Raw genomic sequence first — 20,547 nt, 5'->3', positions numbered from 1 at the left:
ATCTCGGAGGGTCAGAGTGATCACGCCTCCACATCCGCTTGTCGTGTAGAAGGGCAGGTCCAGTAGCGAATCCGCAACGGCGAGGGTCATAACACTCCCCCGGAGCCATTCTTTTTTTCTCTAGTTTTTCAGAGTGTGGGTTTCAGAGTTTCAAATCAAAGCAGCGAGAGAACGCTGCCAAAAATCCCCCCATCGCAACTCGCAGCGGTGCAGACGAAACTCCGAAAAGCGGATGTTGCAAAGTTACGAGAGCAAAAGTTAATCCGACCAGATTTCAAAGTAAAATTTAATCCTTACAATATAATGTTTGGAGAAGATTTTAACATTTCAAAACTCAGGTTTCAAGGTTTCAAAACTTTTTTGCAAAGATGCACACAGCAGTTTTCAGATCTCATATTACAAGGTTTCAAAACTTTTTTGCAAACTAATGTGGTGGGAAAACGATGCCATATTTGAAACTCTGAAAATGTAGACTTGAAAACAGCAAGGTTGCAACAAGAGGTTTGAATCTCTGAAAACGTGAGTCTCAAACTCTGTAATATGCATGTTGCACTTATGAAAAATAAAAATTCAAATACAAAATTATGCTTGCAGAGATTCAAACTTTTTTTCTCAAACTTTCAAAATACTTTTCAAGGTTTCAAAACTTATTTTCAGACTTGCAAAACTTTATTTCAGGTTTTAAATTTTCAAACACTGACTTTCAAGGTTTCAAAACGTTTTCTTTCAGTTTCGGATTATGGCAGTGTTCTCATCCCATACCAGTGTCCCACCTCTGACTGTCTCTCTTCCTCCGTTTTTCTGAACCGCTACGGTAACTTCTTCCTGAGACCATGACGCCGTTTTCCTTTTATCTCCTTACTAACAGGAAAGATGGCGACCTGTCAATCATCCTGATCCTGCACGTGAACTCGTCCTCTGGAAGCTACGTAGAACTGTGTCACCATACTGTACTACAAACAGCTGCTACGTTACTGCGCACGCGCGCGGCACGTATCCAGGACAGCACGCTGCCTTTCTGACGTAGCGTTCGGTGAGACATAATAAAGACAAGTTTAGAACGTCTCCTTCTACAAGCAGCTCTGAAAACCTGTTAGAGAGACTCTGGACCTGCTGGATGAAGGAAGCTTTCCTGATTTATGGAGGATTTTTATTTTTCTCAGATTGTAGAAGGAAACGTTTCTGCTAAGTGGAATATTAAGGAAACTAAAGAGAGGAAACAGAGCAGCAGAAGACCTGCCTGCAGCTGTTACAAGGTAGGAGGGATTCAACCTCTGAACACATAAAGTTAAAGAAATATATTTCTAATTGTTCATTTAGCAAATGACTTCAAAGTAAACTGAAGTCATTTCACATTTTATGGTTTAATATGACTGAAATGTTTAGAAAAATAGTGCACATGTAGTTACACACATGACAAAAGTGTAACTACATTACAAAACTTTGTCATATTTTTCCAGTTTTCCAAACATTTCAGTCACATTATGTCACAAACGTGAAATGAGTTCAGTTTTCTGAGATGTCATTTGCTAAATGTAAACTTTCTGCCAGCTTCAAATAGTTTAGATTAGACAGTAAATATCTGATTATGTGACTTCTAGAAAACTGACCTCATGTCCATCTTTCAAACTTGTGCAGCTGCATTTAATGGTAACCAGTTTGTATGTGTTTGGTCATTTCTATCACAGTTTCAGCCGTCAATAACATGGTCTGTGGGTTTAGTTTTTGGACTCTTTTGGTTTCTTGATCAGACGTTTTGTTTTGTTGTTTAGTTTGATGAAGGTTTTTTCTTGTTTCGGTGCCAGGAAATTGTTATCTGATGTAAATATAGAAAGTTAATACCTGCTGCTTATTTCATGGCAGCTGTACATGAATGTGTTAAAGTTGACACATAAAAAGCAGGAAATGGTGTAAGTGACTTTACTGACTGAATATTCTCTGATATTCTGACAGAATTCTGGTCAAAAGGTTTTTAGTTTAGATTAAGATGCATAATCGGCCAAATATTTAATAGATTATAAATCATAATCATTGTGATTGAATGTTGTCATATTTAGGATCAGGTCAGAAGTCAGAAAATATGTTTGTGATGTTATAGCTGATCTAAAATAACTAGATGTCATTTATATCCATAATGTTTGATTATTATTGTAAGAGGACCAGTGGCGTCTCTGGCATGAAAAGTTGAGTGGGGCACAACAGAGTCTACACCTGTATGCACCATCTGATACTTCTGTGATGGATATACATTAGAACCTGAGATTGATCTGTATTCAATGACCCCCCAAAAATGACAAAACATACACATAAAATTCAATTTCAGTTCAAGAACACAACATATTTCATACATATAATTACAAATGAAGGCTCATGGAAAAAAATCACTCACCATTGCAGTTCATTTCTTGAATAGAAAGGATGCACGTCGATCTTTCATCTGAGCAAACTTGTCAATAACCTGTCTGTCAAAGTCCAGTAATCCATGAATGAATTCATTTTCAATGGACAACATAGCCAGTGCATTTAACCTCTGCTGCATTAACCTCTTGTTGTATTGTTCTTGCAAGACCAGGTGCCGTTTTATCCTTCACCTCAACAAATCTCCAAAACCTCTCTTTCACTGTTGTTCCAGTCATATAACGGAGCACAACCACCATCTGCGATTTGCACGACACATCTGTTGTTTCGTCAGCTTGAACAGCAACGAAAGTAAAGTAGCCTTGGACACCTGCTTCACAACTTCCTCCTGATATACATTAAACATACAGTCCAGAAGTTCGTTTTGAATTGTGGCTGAGGTCCCTTTGAAGTATGGCTGTGATTCATAATGTTGTCTGAGTCTGGAGTCACCCTCACACATAGTCTCAAAAATGCTCCGGAAAATACCGGGGTTCACCGAAGCGGCAGATTCATCACGGCCCCTTAAGGCAACTTCACATTTACCGCAGAGTTTTAGGCATGTAATGATTCTTCCAAGCACATACCTGTTTTCTTCAGTTTGCTTGTTGTGTAGTTCAATGGCGCGTTTGTGAGCGGAATTTATCTGTGCTGCTATGTTAGCACTGCCAAGCAAGCCCAGTTTCAGAGAATTCTCAACATGTGAGCCACTGCTCTCATGTTTGGCCAGACGTTCTGAAAGATGTTTCAGATCTTTGAATCCCGATGAGGTCCATGTAGTTTCTCCTCCAAAGAGTAGGCAAGGAAAGCAGAACAGCTATTTTCTGGCGACACTTGCAGTTAGCCATGTTTTCCTATAGAACCATTCTGGGTTGAAGGAACGGGTTTTGTCCTTTCCCGTTTGAACGATGTTAAAATCCACCGGGTGGTGAGGTCCCAAACGTTTAATTTCTAGTTTTTGCTCAAGTGGCAAAGTGTTAAATTTAGCTTTTATTAATGAATCAACTTCATTCATTTTTCATCTCTTTCGCCTAGTCGCTAACACTGAAAATCAACCTAGCTTGATGCGTAGTACCCACAATCCATGAAAACTGCACAGTTTATTGACGTCTTGACGTATGTCATCCCAGTATTTTAATTGGATGACATCGGCTTGGGGCCACGATAGTTGTGCCCCACGGCTGTCTACTAAGAACAGTTTTGGACATGCGCACCATCATGTTAGTTGTTCATCAATTTAAACAGGCGCTGATGGGCCGGCCCCATTCTCTGTGCGTTTATAGAAAGTAGGCTACTGTCGGCATTCGTGGGCAAAGCTCTTGATAATGTATGAATGTTTATATAAAAATAGTCTTTATAAGATAATTAGTCTTTATAGAGTATTATTATTTTTGATTAGATATTTTTAGTAGATTATTACTCTATAAGGGCTGCTCCATAGCGACATCTGGTGGGGCCAGGCCCTACTGGCCCCAAATGCAGAGACGCCACTGAAGAGGACAGAATAAAGCTCAAACATGTCAGAGTAACGTTTCTGTAACTAATATTTATCATTTATGTGTCCTAAACTTTCCTTTTCTTCTGCTTTCTGTCATGTACAGTTTATATTTCTAAAGTCATTTTCAAACATGTTTTCCTCCCGATTCTAAATAAAAACTTGTGGCATTGTGTGAAATGTAAATAGAAACAGGATGCAATGATTTGTAGATCATCTTGCTGTGCAGTTTATCTAAAGCAGGTTTATTTTCAGAGCTTGTGATGAATCAAATGTCATCACCTTGGATGGAAACAGAAGTTATGCAGCAGAGATGGTCCACAGCAGTTTAAGGCTCATCAAGAGATGAAAAGGGACTTTATGACAACGTTTTTTCTCTCAAAGTTTGTACATTCCAGAGATATTTATATAAAACCTTCACAAAATGAACTTTTTTCTCTTTCCTGTGTCACCATAAGCATTGCAGATGTCATGGAAAGCCTGAATGAAAGAGAGGATAAAACCAACATCTTCAACATTTGTGTTACGAGGGATCAAATACTAGAAAGGAGCATGAAACAATGGCAGCGTCAGAAAAAACCTTCTCCCCTTCATCCCCTCAGAGCTTCTTTTACTGGAGATAATCTGAGGAAGGAACTTTTAACTGGGATGTTTTTCTTCTTAATAGCAGAACTTATGTTTTGTTATGTCATTAGTAGCTTGTTAACCTTTATCTTGTATGTAAGCATCTTATTATTTCCTGTTTATTAATTCTAATCTATAATTTCCCACATTTTATACATTCCTGGTTAATGTTGGCTAAGAATTTCCTAAATGGTTGCGTTCATATTTACTAAGATCATTTGATCAAAAGTAGGATAATTTGTTCTGAATTATCTTAAATAAAACATTTTCCATTTATTTTACTTTCAGTAGAAATCAAATGTCAGATTTTTGTGTAATTAATTATTTTTATGAGTTTGCAGGACAGTTGGAGAGGTATTTGCTGTGGTGTTATTTAATTTGGTACAAAAGTTGTGTTCAGTGTCTGAGTACAGTCCCCAATATATTTTGAAAGTGTATCATACAGGATCTTTACTAACAATGTATTTTTCCAGAATGTAGATAGGACCAGACCTTTGAAGAAAAGAGGCAGAATAATCCTCTAAGGTCTGCTGAGACAAAGGCAGTCTACCCTTTGTTCTCTAGACAGGAAATAGATGGTGTTTTTATGTTGATCCAACAACTGGATTTATTGTCTGAGTTCAGTCCTCAGACAGTGAATCACATGTGGCGTGTTGTGAGGTTGTGGATCTCTCAAATGACATGGATGAGCAGGCAAGGAAGACTTTATCCTTAGTTAGGAGGATAATTTCTAACCTGGTTTGTTGTCCTGTGAGTGATGTGCTTGTTTGCTCTGTTTCAGACTGAAGATCTACAGGAATTACCAGATAACGGACCTGCCTTGGACATTTTCCTGGAAAAACCCTCAGATGACTCCTAGAAGTGACTTGTCCATGACAGTAAGTCTTTTTCAGAAGTGCAGTTCTAGTTAAACACACAAGCTCCCAAACAGAAAATAATAACTAATATTTATATTGTTAATAATAATGTTTGACAGTAACACCTTTAATTATAATAAACAAGCAAATAACAAAATTAAATCTACAATTTTAAAGAGAGATAAAATTAGTTTGTAGTTAAATATTGGACCTGTAAAAAGTAGAGACACATTTTTATGGAAACAAAATCAGAGTTTTCTAATAAATTCTTCACTATGCAAAGATTAGTGACAGAGCCATAGGGTGAACCAAAATGAACCATGTTGAGCTTCAGGGGCCATAAAGACTGTAGGGAATTTGTTTCAGTGATCAACTGTCAATCTTCTAAGTATGAATATTTTTACTGGAAACATAGTTTTTCCCAACAATACAGTAAAATTCAAGTTCAAATCTATCACTCCTACGGAAAAGGGGTTGTCCAATGGCAATCCCTTAACATGGGCCCTAGGAGGGGCTTGAATAAATTTCACAATTTTGCTCTGGCTTTAATTATTCCAAAGCCCGTCTTCGCGCCCCTGGTACTCCAAAAAGAACTTTGAAAAAATACAGAACCATCATGTCATCCTGCAAAGTGAATTTTTTAAACTGATGTTTCAAGCTCCAGTAAATGACAGGAAGATGTTTGAATGATGAATGAGACTTCTTTGGAATGGGCTGGGCTTTTGGGTGACAAAACTCACACTTTATATGGGAAAGTTTTACCCTCACCACAGCGCAGTTGAGTGAGATTTCGATATTTGCAGCACTAATACTACACAATACCCGGACTTCACCCTCAGCACAGTGCAGCCAGGTGAGATTTGGGTATCTGGAGCAAGAATGCTGCCTCATAACCAGACTTTGTCCTCTAGCCCTCCCTGGCTTCCAGTGTTAAGGGATTGTCACTGGACAACCTTGCGGTGGAAAAATGGACAGAGCTGATACTGATGGCAATCAACTGGTTGGCGACCACTGCCTTAAGCTGGATTTATACTCGTCTGGTGTCTACGTAAGATTACATCTGCGTAACCGTCTGCGTAGCAGGGTGTACGTTAGGGGTACAAGAGGTGCTCATCAAGCCTCCACAGACACACTCGGTGTTTGTGGCGATGACGCCGTAACCGCCCTCACGCAGAAGCCTCGCAAGTGTAAAGGGTGTAATCTTTTACAATGAAACTCTGGCAGCTTCCAACTCAGCAGTTACTATGAGCTTGTTCCAAATTGTATAGTTTACCTTTGGTAGTGGATGTGAAGCTTTTGGGCCTACAGAGCATTCCTTGTTAGTATAGTGACCAGTATCTCCGCCTCTCATGCAGAAGACCAGTTTGATTCCCGGACGGGGAGCTTTTGTTGTTTATTTGAGCCATAGTCTCTTACCACTGAACCCTTTTTCAGACACACAAACACACACAACACTGGGCAATGTCTTCACAGTGTGTTGAGAATAACTGTAGTTAGCCAAACAACTTTTATGGTTCACATGCCTTTTCAGAATCAAAATGCTCTGTACTGGAAACTGGATACACCTCATACAAATCAGGACATGGTGAAGACTTATTTTTTTGCTCTGTTTATGGTTATTGATGGGATGTAACTTGATAATGGGTGGTAGTGATAAAATGCTGCAAAACTATAAATGTTTAGCAAGGTTTTTGGAACATCTTCAGTGTGTGGGAGTAGCAATGTAAGATGCCCTCAGCTCACCTAGTTTTTGCTGGTTATTTAGTGTGGTTGTGTCTGTATCAAATCATAATCTGGTGCACCTGTAAATACGCTGTAAAGACAGTCACATTGCTGTAGATATCCTCCAATGAAGCTGTGACGCCCGCCGGCTTATCAGCCAGCCAGGAGAGAATTGCAAGACGTGCTGGAGACGCTGACAGTGGAGAACGCCCAGCACCCGCCTCCCCTGATCCCTGATTGGCCGCCTTACCCCTCACTCCCCAAACAAGCTGTCCAATCCGGAGAAGAGGCCTCCTTTAAGACAGCATCATCACCATCATTCGGGGCAGCTTTGGACTGTGGGACACATGCCTGCCAGTTTGAGGAGCATTGTGGATTGTGTGGTTTGGAGACTTTTCTGTGCGAGTTAGAGAGTTGGTTTAGTGATAAATACCTTTTTGTGTTCTGAGCTTTAGTGCCGTCCCTGCCTGAAAGAAGGAGGTTTTTGTGTTTAGTTTATTAGGAGTTTAGTTTTGTTTTGATAGAAGTCCGCCTGAGAGCGTGTGTTTATTTTGTTTGTTAATTGGTCCGCCTGTGAGCTTGTTGCCCGTTTTGGGGACATTTTTGGTTTGTTTGTTTCTTTTGTTACCAAGTAGAGTTAAGACTAATTGTTAAATACCCGACAGGGACACTTTGAGTTTGTTTGTTTTGTATTATTTGCCGGTTAAGGGTTGTTCGTGTTTTGGAACCCATTTTTGTTAATAAACATTATTGTATTTCATTTACCCTTGGTCCGGCCTTTTCTGTCTTACAGTCCTTTTGACCCCTGGACATAAAAGGGGACGTAACAGAAGCAATTAGTTTAAGGTACCTGACCAAGTATTACATGGCGAGTTGGAATAGCCTATTTTAAAATCATGTGCTTTCCTGCACTGTGCCATGACATTTTCATGTTGTGCTGATAAACATGTGAAACTGGTAGATGATTAACCTAGTAGAAGTAGTCTGTCAGGGTGTGATTTGAACCCATAGATCCTTTAAAAGACCAGAATTCCCTGTTTTATGAAAGGAAACAACCCTTAAGTTTGGCGTCTTAGACCGTTCAGCCTGAGTAGAATCTGACATGCAACTTGGACATTTCTGGTGTTGAAAAACTTGTAAATCCTGACAAGGAGTAAAGCGTAAAACATGACTGCAATAAAAATACAGTTGTCACAGAAGGTCATGAAGATGCATTAAATGGCTGTTTGAAAAGCTTTTGTCACTTGATTCTTTCCATGAGATTTTGTTGCCCCTGGATCTGAAACATTCACACTTCATTAGCGTCTGATTTTCTGCTCTGCTGTTTCATAAAATGCACAAAAAGTCTTTTAAAAATAAAGTTTTCCTGTCCTTTGACTCACATAAAAAAGGTTTCTAGGACCTCCTTCTTCCTCCTACTTTATATTCCCAAGATGAGGAGCATCCTGTCTAAGAGTGATGCAGGAAAACTAGTCCATGGACTACAGATTCCCCATTATTGTTCTGTCCCAGAAATGCTCTGAAAAGTCTCCATCTGATATAAAAGTTTGGCTTCAGGAAGCACAGCTTTCAGTTATCGGACCCTCTCTGTGGAACCGGCTCCCAGTTTAACTTCAGGTATCAGACCCCCTCTCCACCTTCAGATTATCTTCTAACTTTCCTTCCTTCCTGATAAACCTTATAGCAGGTCTGGTTTGATGACCCTGATCCATCCCTCTAGTCCTGCTGCTCTATGCCGAGGCTGCTGGGGGACGGCCCATGATGCACTGGGCTCCTCTCTGCTCTCTTTACTCTCCATGTAGAAACATCGGACATTGACAAGGATTATACCACTTTTAAAGGTCTGACATGGGCTTTGCTTTAAACTGGTTTCCGTCCTGCTTGTGGGTCTGTTTCCAGTTGTTCTGAGCTTGGTTTTGGGTCAGTTCGGAGGAGAATTGAACTAGTTTTGAACGTAGTCTGAAACTGGTTTTCAGCTTTGGGTGGTGTAGTTATAGAGAGGTCTTAATCATGTTTTGTAAAAGGTTTGTAAGGATTAAACTGGTTTAAAGCTAATCTGGGTTTGAAATGGATTTTCAGTGGTTTTGTGATATTTTCTTAAACAGGTTTCAGACTGACGACCCTGAATTGGATTAAGACATATAGAAAATGATGAAATGAGACTTCAGACTGGTTTAACGGTGGTTTGTGACTAGATGCTAAACCAGTCTTGCGTGTGGGCTTTACAGCCTTTCAGTTAATGATTTAGGACTTCATCTTAATATTTAAGTCCTTATTTTGGCATGAATCTTATTTTTAAGGCTCCTCGGAGACCAATACTGAGTGTCCCCGCAGCTCTAGTAAGACCCCTGTGTGTGTTTGTGTGTGTGGCACACAGCTTTAAACGTTACTTGAGAAAGACTGGATGATGCAAGGCTGACAACAGAGCTGCCAGTCAAACTTATTGTCACGGCAACACACAGTCTGACAGCTGTCAGTCGTTGCATCTCGCTCTGTGTGTGTGTTTGGTCCTCAGGAGGTAATACTGCCTCACACACACTGCTACACACACACAAAAGCACAGACAGATTTCATTAGCGTGACAAACAGTTAAAGCCGCATTAGAATCTGGCAGCTAAATCACTAGGAGACAAATGATAGGCCCCATCACAGAGCTCCATGGTGGGTCCTACTGAGCCCCCCTGCAAAGCTCCACAGTGGGGCCTACTGAGCCCCCTCGCAGAATTCCACGATTGGGCCTACTAAGCCCCCTCGCAGAGCTCCAGAGTGGGGCCTACTAAGCCCCCTCGCAGAGCTGCGTGGTGGGGTCTACTAAGCCCCCTCGCAGAGCTCCATGGTGGGGCCTACTAAGCCCCCTCGCAGAGCTCCATGGTGGGGCCTACTAAGCCCCCTTGCAGAGTTCCACGGGGGGGCCTACTAAGTCCCCCCATAGAGCTCCACGATGGGGCCTACTGAGCCCTCTCTCAGAGCTCCACGGTGGGGACTACTGAGCCACCTCGCAGGGCTGCGTGGTGGGACCTACTGAGCCCCCTTGCAGAGTTCCACGATTGGGACTACTAAGCCCCCTCACAGAGCTCCACAGTGGGGCCTACTGAGTCCCCTAATAGAGCTCCACGGTGGGGCCCACTAAGCCCCCTCGCAGAGCTTCACGATTGGACCTACTGCGCCCTCTCGCAGAGCTGCACGATGGGGCCAACTGAGCCCCCTTGCAGAGCTCCACGGTGGGGACTACTGAGCCCCCTCGCAGAGCTCCACGGTGGGGCCTGCTAAGCCCCCTCCCAGAGCCGCTTGGTGGGGCCTACTGAGCCCCCTCGCAGAGCTCCACAGTGGGGCCTACTAAGTCCCCTCGTGGAGCTCCACAGTTGGGCCTACTAAGTCCCCTAATAGAGCTTCACGATGGGACCTACTGAGCCTCCTCGCAGAGCTGCACGATGGGGCAAACTGAGCCCCCTCGCAAAGCTCCACGGTGGGGCCTAGTAAGCCCCCTCCCAGAGCAGCTTGGTGGGGCCTACTGAGCCCCCTCATGGAGTTCCATGATGGGGCCTACTGAGCCTCCTCGCAGAGCTCCACGGTGGGGCCTACTGAGCCCTCTCGTGGAGCTCCACGATGCGGCCTACTGAGCCCTCTCGCAGAGCTCCACAATGGGGCCTACTGAGCCCCCTCGCCGAGCTCCACGGTGGGGCCTACTAAGCACCCTCGCAGGGCTGCATGGTGGGACCTACTGAGCCCTCTCGCAGAGCTCCACAATGGGGCCTACTGAGCCCCCTCGCAGAGCTCCACGGTGGGACCTACTGAGCCTCCTCGCAGAGCTGCACGATGGGGCCAACTGAGCCCCCTCGCAAAGCTCCACGGTGGGGCCTACTAAGCCCCCTCCCACAGCCGCTTGGTGGGGCCTACTGAGCCCCCTTGCAGAGCTCCACAGTGGGGCCTACTAAGTCCCCTGATGGAGCTCCATGATGGGGCCTACTGAGCCTCCTCGCAGAGCTCCACGGTGGGGCCTACTGAGCCCTCTCGCGGAGCTCCACGATGGGGCCTACTGAGCCCTCTCGCAGAGTTCCACGATGGGGCCTACTAAGCCCCCTCGCAGAGCTCCACGGTGGGGCCTACTAAGCCACCTCGCAGAGCTGCGTGCACAGCAAAATTGGTAGTGTTAACTGGTGTCAGATTTTCCAGTGAAAATTATTTTGAGTTGCACAGTGTTGGACTCGGTGTTGTTCTGAGCACCTGCCGTGTTGGAACAGCTCTGGGGGCGGTGCTACGTGAGAGAGTTGAACGCAAACTCGGAGTGAGAGTTGGTCCAACATCCGGTCTCTGACGGCGGTTTTTCCTCCTCAATTCGCATGGCGAGACGACAAGTCGGATATTTCGAATACACTAAAAACGGTAAGAACCTTACATATTGGCTTTTACTAGACCCCAATAGTGATACATAACAACAATTAATAAGATGTAATGTATGGAGGACAAACATTACTAAAACTGGTATGTACGGTGTTAAGCTAGCTTGACTAGCAAGGAGCGGTTTCTGTCGTCGGTTGAGATTTAAAAAAAAACAACTAAACTTCAATTAAATTCTGTTGTACTAGTATTTACGTGTTCAGAATTACGCTTTAAGCAACTGTAAGGTGTTGTGTGTAATGTTTGTCCCGCAACCGTAACGTTCCCTTCATTGAAAAAAAGGCGGATTTTTTAAAAGGTTCGTTAGGATGACGAACAAAGGATGGCAGTATATCAAGTCATTAATTACCGTGTTTTTATTTTTTTTTTCATGACAAATTAGTTTGGTTATAATTCTTGGATAGCTTTTGTCAGCTCACTGTTCACAAATGGCGTTTTGGAAGTCGGACATTGGATATTTAGAAACGGGGCTTGAAAAGACGACAGGTCTGCAGCAGCTGCAAATAGCGGGAAGATAGAAATTCTATTGGGTCATTAAATCATTTTCCCTCCCTCAGCAGTCACAGCAATCACACGTACAAGGTTTGGATACTTATTTTTCAGATAAATGGTAAACCAATGAGTAAATGAGCGTTTAACTTCTTCTCTTGATATAAGTATTTGGTAGTACCGGTGCAGAAATTTAACCTTGACTTAGAAAGATTGTTGGTCACTTGGTTATTTGTTTAACATCTTTCCGTTTTAAAAGTGTAACAGCGAGTGTTTTCCACTTTGCAGCTCCTGTGATGTGCCATCATGTTGCTGAAAGTTAAATACGAGAGTACTAAGAAGTACGTCAGATTACAGGCAGGTTTCACCTATCGGGAATTCATCAGTGAAGGTGAGTAGCCATATTGTTTAAGAAAACATGTAGCTTTCAAAGACAGGAGGAAAACTATGGTAAATTAAGTATATATATGCCATCAGTGATGTTGATAGCTACATGTCCCGTGTCTTTGACGTATTAAATCTGAAAAGGACATAGTAAACTCGTCGAAACATGTTTGTCACCCACGTACATTGTCAGGCTTAGTTTAGCGGCGCCCTCTTTAAAAACAAAAATCTGTTTGAAACGAAGCCCAACGCGGAGTCAGTAGTTATCCTTGTTTTGATGACAAATAGTGCTATTTTCGAGATGTCTCTGAACGCAACACAGCTTCGTAAGTTTCGTTTTTATATCCTCAGTTACGAGGCCGTTTTAAACCACTTTCTTTGACTGGTTATTGTTCATGGACGCCGTTGTTATAGGTTGTTTGCTTGGAGCATGATGCACCAAAATATGAGACTGCAAACTCCAGCAGCTGGATTAAGTTGTTCAACCCGATGTGATTTCTGCAACCTGCGTAACACCACACCATGAGTCTGTCTGTGGTTGAAATGGATGAAACAGAGTGCAGAAGTAATTTTTCCTGCTGGTTGTACAGTTCAGATATATCCAGATAATTACTAAATTAAAGCAAACGCTGATTAATGATAAAACTACATCCTTGTGATAATTAAATCCTTCCTTATCTTGTTAAACTGTTAGCATGATGCTGAGTTCTGGTTTCAGCTCTGAAAACAAAAATCTTTTTCACCAACATATTCTATTTAAAAGAAAATTTATACAAGTAAAATCATATTGTTATTGAACCAATCCAAAGTGCAGTAACTGGTGTGATTAATAGTCTTAAGGCCTCTATTAGGTTGAATGATTGTGTAGTAATTCATGGTGGAAGCTTGACTATGATCTTTCTAAGAGTTTTTTTTTCTTTTTTTCATGGGTCAGTATGATTTTCTTCCACAAAAGGAATAAACAGGCAGAAATTTTTAATTTGGGGATTTTAACTGACCAAATCATAGTAATTTAAATGTAAGAGTTTTTACTTTAGGAACTGTACTTTAAATAGAAACCAGTTTGTCTGTCATTGCAGAGACACAAGCAATGAAATTAACAGGAAGATATGCTCACCTTGTAAAAGTTGTTTTCTTGTGTACTCTGATGTAGGTAATGGCCAGTTCAGAGCATAACAATACAGAGATTTCAAGAATGTGAATCTTATTTTAGATTTTCATTGTTTTAAAATTAATCCAGTTATCTTTAATTGATTTCACGCTATCATCTTCTTGCAGTCAAAAGTAAGTTTGGGCTTCCTGATTCAGCTGAACTTCAGGTTTTTGATGAATCTGACACAGCAGTGGAGGAGGATGTTCTTCTTGAACTGATAGAAGCCAGTCCGAACATATGCCTGACTGTATGTGACAGCTTATTGGGAGGTAAGTTCTGTTTTTATACATAGTGGTAAAATTTTTAACTGTCCCCCTCAGCAAGGTGTTTTCCTTATGTTCCTCAATACTGAACCAAATATGACAGGGAGGTGCTATTGAAACAGGTTATGGCCCTGGTTGCAGTTCCTTTTAATGCCTTTTGCGACATTGAATCCCAATTCACAATGTCAGAATTTTCCGTTCATTCATGTTAAGTCAATATGGTTTCAGATATGATCTCTACACCCTTGAACAGCCTTGTATCAATGGTGTCATCTTTTCTTAAAGTTTTCTCTCCTTTAGATCATTCAACACCATCTTCCCTCACTGATACCATCTCTCTGTCATCAAGTGACACTGATCTTCACAAAGAGTTAAGTATTCCCACTGTCGGAAATGGATCGAGGTCTGAGGTCAGAAACAGATCTACTACAGAGGTTTCCGAGTCCGAGGCTGCAAAAGAGGTACTTTCCATGTTAGTACAGTAATTTGACTATAGGTCACCAGAAACATTTAAAGCAAATTTAGGTTATCATGTGTGCCCACTAATTTTTCATCTGTCTGAGCATACAAACAAACTTCCTGAGCACTCCTTCCACACTGTGGCATGTCAGTTTCACACTCACACTTGCGAGGATCCCATTATCCAGTGGCCATGTAATCAAGTCAGCTGGAATCTCTAATCAGAATGATTTCAATTGGATAGATGGAATACCATAACGTAAAAGAATCAAATTACAGCAGTAATATTCCTTTAGTTTTACTTTAAATGTAAGTAATTTGGCCCACATACAGTGAAAAGAACAAAAACCTTATATCTCATTGTGCTGTAACGCAAGCATGGGATACAGTGTAAATTACTGTTAGTCTTTGTCCATCCACTTTCCTGCCACTTCTGTCTCTGGTTACATTTGCTGGCTCATTAAATGTCCCCAGCTTGAGTGACCCATCCGAAGCATTCTCTCTAAAACAGTACTTTTATGTTTGGTGGTGGTGGGGAGGAGGAGGAGGGGGGGGGGGGGGTATTACTAGTGGGTAACCTTGTCACCTGTTGCTCAATGGGCTAATGAGTTAGTGTACTGTTGTTTAAATTATTATTATTTTCTCTACTAAACTTCCTTTTCCTTCCATATGTGAGTAGATGGTAGAAAATGCCTTGCGTGTAAAGCCTGGCGGTGAGGATGTTCTCGGAGAGTATCAGTCAAACAATTCACTGACACATCGTACCCGGAGGCAACTTGTCAACATATTGGCTAGCCATATGACTGAGAACCATGGGTAAGTGTTAACTGAAGAAACTGTTTTAATTATTGTGAAACCATTTCAGCCTAAAAGGACTTGCATTACAATAGAACTGAATGAATGTTCAAAATGCATTTGACTAAAGTGACGCTTAGGAAAACCCACTGTTAATAGAGGTGCTTTGGATTTTGTATCTTTTTTGTTTTTTTTCTCCTAAAGGAGGATTCCTTCCCGCAAGCATAAGGAGAAGTATGCCCTGGGAATCGTGACACTTTTTCCTTCACTCAAAGATCCTTTTTCTCCAAAGGGCTATGTGAGTTTTTAGTTTGAAATATACCAGAATACACCCCAGTTTCTACACACTGTAGAGTCATGAGGATGCAGATTAACCATTTTAAACATCAATCATAACTATTCAAATCCTCAAAGTAGAAATTAATTGAGTCGACATATAACTAGGACTGTCAGGCGATTTATAATTTTAATCTTGATTAATCTCGCAAGTGTCCTTACTCATCTTAATCGCAAATGTCATTTCTATCCTACATGTATTTTTTAACAAAATGTTTTTCTCAAAAGTAAACATTACTGTCTACAACCACAAGTGAGTGCTCTAGGCTTGTGACAACTAGCCTACAAAGATTCGTAAATGGCGTTTTTGCAGAAAGAGGGAGTATTTTTCAGACAATAGCTGTACCGTATTTGCAGTGAAACAAATCCATAACTAACATGTTTATCCTTTTGTAGCACTTGTTTCTTTGTAGTATCAATAAAGTTAAGTTAACTGGTGTTTATACTTTTACTCTTTACTTTTACTTCATTCATGATACTCTTTATTTCTTTTACCTTTTACAGTTAAATGTAAAGCTAATAATTAAAGCTCAAATTCTACTTTGTCTCTAACCCGATGTTGCCTGGGTGACACATGTTGAAAATGCTCCTGATCTTTTACAAGCATAAACTTTGATCTGGGAAGTTTTACCACACATATGGCTGTCATCAATCATCTCAACTTGTCAGTATTTCTACCTTGGTTTGATCATCAGTCTTTGCCACATCGTTGCCCAGGACATCAAGCCTTTGTATATTCTTAGTCTGTTCTTGCGGTCTACAATTACTTACTGGTCGCCCCTTTGCTTCGAGATCTCGGCTGCCGTTCTGAACTCTGGTTGGTTGTTCCCTCCTACTCGCCTGGCACCACCGTGCTCCCCATTTTCATTGTAACGTTCACACCAAAAAAAACGGGATTCCACTCTTATGTTCTTAAATTTAAATCTTCCTAGTTCTATACCTTCTTTTTAGGAAAAATTAATTTCTGCAACCACAATGTTATTTTTGTGCTACTTCCTTAAACTGCAGGATCAGGTCGGGGACAGGCCCTGCGTGCGTTAATCGCTCATTAAAAAAGTTAGTTCTGTTAAAAGGAAGTTAGGTTCCTTTTAGGTGTTAATTTTGACAGCCCTAGATATTAGATATGAAATGTTCTGAATGATCCATAAGTGATGAACCTTCTGTTCTGATGTATGTTATTTCTGTGTGTTTCTCTTATCGATTATTTGTATAGGAGCACTTTTATGATGGGGAAAAAGGCACAGGATATTTAGCATGGCGCCTCAAGACCATGTCAAGGAAAAGATGTCAAAGGCCAGCGAAGGTAACGACGGTGGTACAAGAACAAGGACCTAAGCGCAGAAGAACATCTGCCACACTGCCTCAGCAGCTTCATGGAGATACCTGCAAAGAGGCAATATCATTTCTCCTTCACTGCAATGATGATGGAAGTGTATTTGAGAAGATGAAGATGACCTTTCAACATCGCCAGGACCTGGTTTATGACCCACAAAGAACAACAGATATCTTCAAAACCTTTCCATGATTTTTAGATGTCAAAGGACTTGTAAGTTGTATTCATCTTTTACTGAAACAGTCTTGAATTTGGTTTAAGCATTTGACAGTTCACTTATCATTGTCTGTGTTTTTACTATATATGATGAACAGCTAAACCAAGACTTTGTACTGCTGTTTGGAGTGGAAACGGCCGCCAAGATGCTTGAGAAGTGGGACACAGCATTCAAGCCCAAGGTTATTGAAGAGGCAAAACATCTGACTCAGACAACTGAAGTGTGTCAACTTCTGAAAGCTGCTGAAAAACTTGCGGTCAATGATGACACCAGTAAGATTTGTGACAGGCCTTGTTTGTACATTAAAAGCTGATGTTTTGTGTTTCAGGTAGATGATAATGGCTAATTTTGTCTCCTTTTATTTTCTCCTGATAGACTGGGACAGTGACATGGCTTCTCTGCTGCTGCTTCTCCATCTTCTGCCACCCACTGCTGGTCGGAAAAGGATCAAAATAAGTCCCAGTGATGCTGTTGGAAAAATGGTCCACTTTCATAAGGTGCTTATGCCCCAATTGTTAAAATCTTACAGATTGGATTCATGTAGGAATTCTCTAACTTCTAACTCTAACTTCTACAACAGTGTTCTTCCTCCAAAATGTAAATGCGATAATGCTAATAACAATTCCTTAAGTATGTAGATTGATGGCACATGGACACACAATATAATTTGTAGTAATTAGTCAAACAAGTAAAACTTCATGATAAACAGAATGCAATATGCAGTGAGCAGCTGAAAACTCATTAGATACTCTGCTGTGCTGATTGTGATATTATGTGTTGTCACACATCCATCACACATAGTGCTTTTAAGTGAATAGGGAGATTAACACTCTTTCCAGTTTTGGGTGAAGCATATTCCTAATGTTGCAGTTTGGTAGCTGGGTGACCAAACGAAAGGTCCTTTTAGCACGTAGAAGTTAGCCTTGCCATATGTTTTAAAAGTCACTTGGAGGTGTTCATAATATCGTTTTATTTTTCAGTCATGCTGCAGCATTGAAGAACACTTGCGAGAACGAGAGGGTAAACAACCATACATCCTTGCTGTTGGCCGAACCAAGATCAACATTGAAACTTTCTACATTGTCGTGGACAAACAGCTCATTCCCTGCCAAGCCACCAGCTCTTTGGGTGCTTTCGATGAACTGTTTAAATCCCACTATGTTTTCAACCTGTCCTATGATGAGTCCCTGAGCCCACTGTACACTTTTGTGCAGACAACCATCTATAATATCGATGCGACAACAACAGATGAATCTCCAAGAGTTCGTGAGTTTCGGGCTAAACTCTTCAACTAGGTTTGAAAAATGTTGAAATGTTTCATTTGTCAGGCTGAACATGTGGCCAGCAAGTCTTTGATAACCCATTTAAGACTTGATCACAGTTTCTATCCAAGCACCAGGTTTAAGTTGACTTGTGTTCAAGATCGTTGTAGGAGGCAATTTTCAACATATTCAGGCTTCAAAAAACATCTAGCAACTGTTCATGAAAATATTTCTCAGAGTGGTGTTTCTACAAGTTCAGTGTCCTTTCAGACTGATGATCTTGAAGATGTTAGTGGGTCAGATGTGGTGATGAGTCAAGAGGCTGGATGTTCTGAGAATAGTGGGTCAAGTCTTCACAAGAACAATGTTAATCATATTTGTGCTTCACTTATTGCAAAACTCCAAGGAAGTGGGGTGGCAAATAGTGTTGTCTCAACAATTGTTAATGATTTAGAGGAACTTGCAACCGGGCTTCACTCCCAAGTCAAAGATGATATATTGTCTGTTTTGCCTCAAGATAATCCTGCAAGATCTACATTAGAAGAATCCCTGAACAGTTTTGAAAACCCATTTCATGACTTCAATACAGAAACTAAAAGAATGAAATACTTCAAAGAAAAATGGGGGCTTGTGGAACCTGTAGAAGTAATGTTAGGTGTTCGATTCGATTCGAGGAGAAATAAACAAACAGGCACTTATGATCAAGTTCCAGTGAAAGACACCTTTATTTACATTCCAATTTTGGAAACAATAAAGTTTATGTGTCGCAATTCGGATATCTGTAAGCTGCTAGGGGAACCACATGCATCAAAAGCCAACATTTTAGAGGATTTGTGTGATGGAAGTTACTGTAAGACACATCCATTATTCTCCAACCAACCAACCTCTTTACAAATTCAGTTGTACTACGATGACTTCGAAACCGCCAACCCGCTGGGTTCAAAACACAGTGTACACAAAGTAGGTGCTTTCTATTTTGTCCTAAGAAATCTGCCACCAAAGTTTAACTCTATTCTGATGAACATACATTTGGTTGCACTGTTTCATACAGAGGATATTAAAAAATATGGATTTGATGCTATTCTACAACCACTGATAGATGACATCAAGACACTGGAGTCCCATGGCCTCGATTTACCGTTCTCCACTGAAAAAGTCTATGGCACTATATGTCAGATAACTGGGGACAACTTGGGGATGCATGCAATTATGGGTTTTACAGAGTCTTTTAGTGGACGCCATTTCTGTCGTTTGTGTTTGATTGATAAAGATGATGCCCAGAATGTTCATCACGAGGATGACCCCAGGATAGTTTTGCGAGGAAAGGATATTTTTGAAATGCATTGCAGTGAGTTGCATTCAGATCCACAGAGGTTATCAGTGTTTGGTTTAAAGCACAAATCATCCTTAAATAGCCTGCAGTTCTTTCATGTTTGCCACAATTTTTCTTTGGACATAATGCACGACATTCTCGAGGGAGTGGCTCAGTACGAGATAAAGTTACTGATGGAATATCTCTCTGAAAACATTTTGTCGAAACCTGATCTACTGTCAAGAATTTATGCTTTTGACTATGGATACCTGGAACGCAAAAATCGTCCGACCAGGATCACTATGGACAGTAGTGGCAATAATATAGGACTCAATGCAATCCAAACTCTTTGCCTTGTAAGAAACATTCCTTTGATTTTTGGCGATATTGTGCCTCAAGGAAACAAAAACTGGACCTTGCTGCTTCTGTTGCTGCAGATAATTAACATAATATTTTCTCCATCTCTTTCACTTGGCATGACTGTTCATCTAAAACATTTAATATGGGAACATCATGAGTTGTTCAAACAGTTGTATCCAGATCGGAATCTTATCCCGAAACATCATTTTATGATACACTATCCGGCTTCTATCAGGAAAATTGGACCTCTGATACATATGTGGTGCATGCGATTCGAGGCAAAACACCGGCTATTCAAAAACACACTGAAAAACTTTAAAAACATTACTAAATCACTTGCAAAAAAACATCAAATGTCCCTGGGATATCATTGGGAGACTACTCCACTGCATCATATCGAATACGGGCCCATGAAAGTATTTAATGTGGACAATGAAGACAGTGACATGTTTGCAAGGGTTTTTCATTCCCTACCAAATGAGATCTTCTCAACTAATTGGGTTAAAGTCAGCGGTACAGAGTACAGGCAAGGACTAATCATTTGCAGTGAGATTGAACATGAAATGCCGGTGTTTTGTAGAGTGAAAAAGATACTTTTGATAAGCATGGTCATCTACTTCCTTGTCGACAAATTCATGGTTGACCATTTCAGTGAGCATTTTCATGCCTATCAAGTGTTTGAAAGTGATGA

The 20,547-nt window shown here is 41.0% G+C and overlaps 1 protein-coding gene and 1 long non-coding RNA gene across 2 annotated transcripts; both read left to right on the top strand.

Moving 5' to 3' along the window:
- Positions 1–1,014: 1,014 nt before the first annotated feature.
- On the top strand, positions 1,015–9,289 carry LOC121635640. Its single transcript, XR_006009499.1, has 3 exons — positions 1,015–1,256; positions 5,298–5,394; positions 9,201–9,289. It is a non-coding gene; the product is annotated as an uncharacterized LOC121635640 (long non-coding RNA).
- A 1,997-nt stretch (positions 9,290–11,286) lies between these two features.
- LOC121635621 lies at positions 11,287–19,112 on the top strand. The gene is made up of 9 exons (XM_041978897.1): positions 11,287–11,478; positions 12,271–12,373; positions 13,645–13,788; positions 14,068–14,243; positions 14,921–15,057; positions 15,241–15,334; positions 17,020–17,194; positions 17,298–17,419; positions 17,903–19,112. Exons 2-9 carry the CDS (start codon positions 12,289–12,291, stop codon positions 18,215–18,217), a joined length of 1,248 nt encoding a protein of 415 aa, XP_041834831.1. The 5' UTR covers positions 11,287–11,478; positions 12,271–12,288; the 3' UTR covers positions 18,218–19,112.
- Positions 19,113–20,547: the final 1,435 nt, after the last annotated feature.

Source organism: Melanotaenia boesemani, chromosome 24 (assembly GCF_017639745.1).
Source record: "Melanotaenia boesemani isolate fMelBoe1 chromosome 24, fMelBoe1.pri, whole genome shotgun sequence".
Lineage (NCBI taxonomy): Eukaryota > Metazoa > Chordata > Actinopteri > Atheriniformes > Melanotaeniidae > Melanotaenia > Melanotaenia boesemani.
This window is presented reverse-complemented; position numbering and strand designations above follow the sequence as displayed.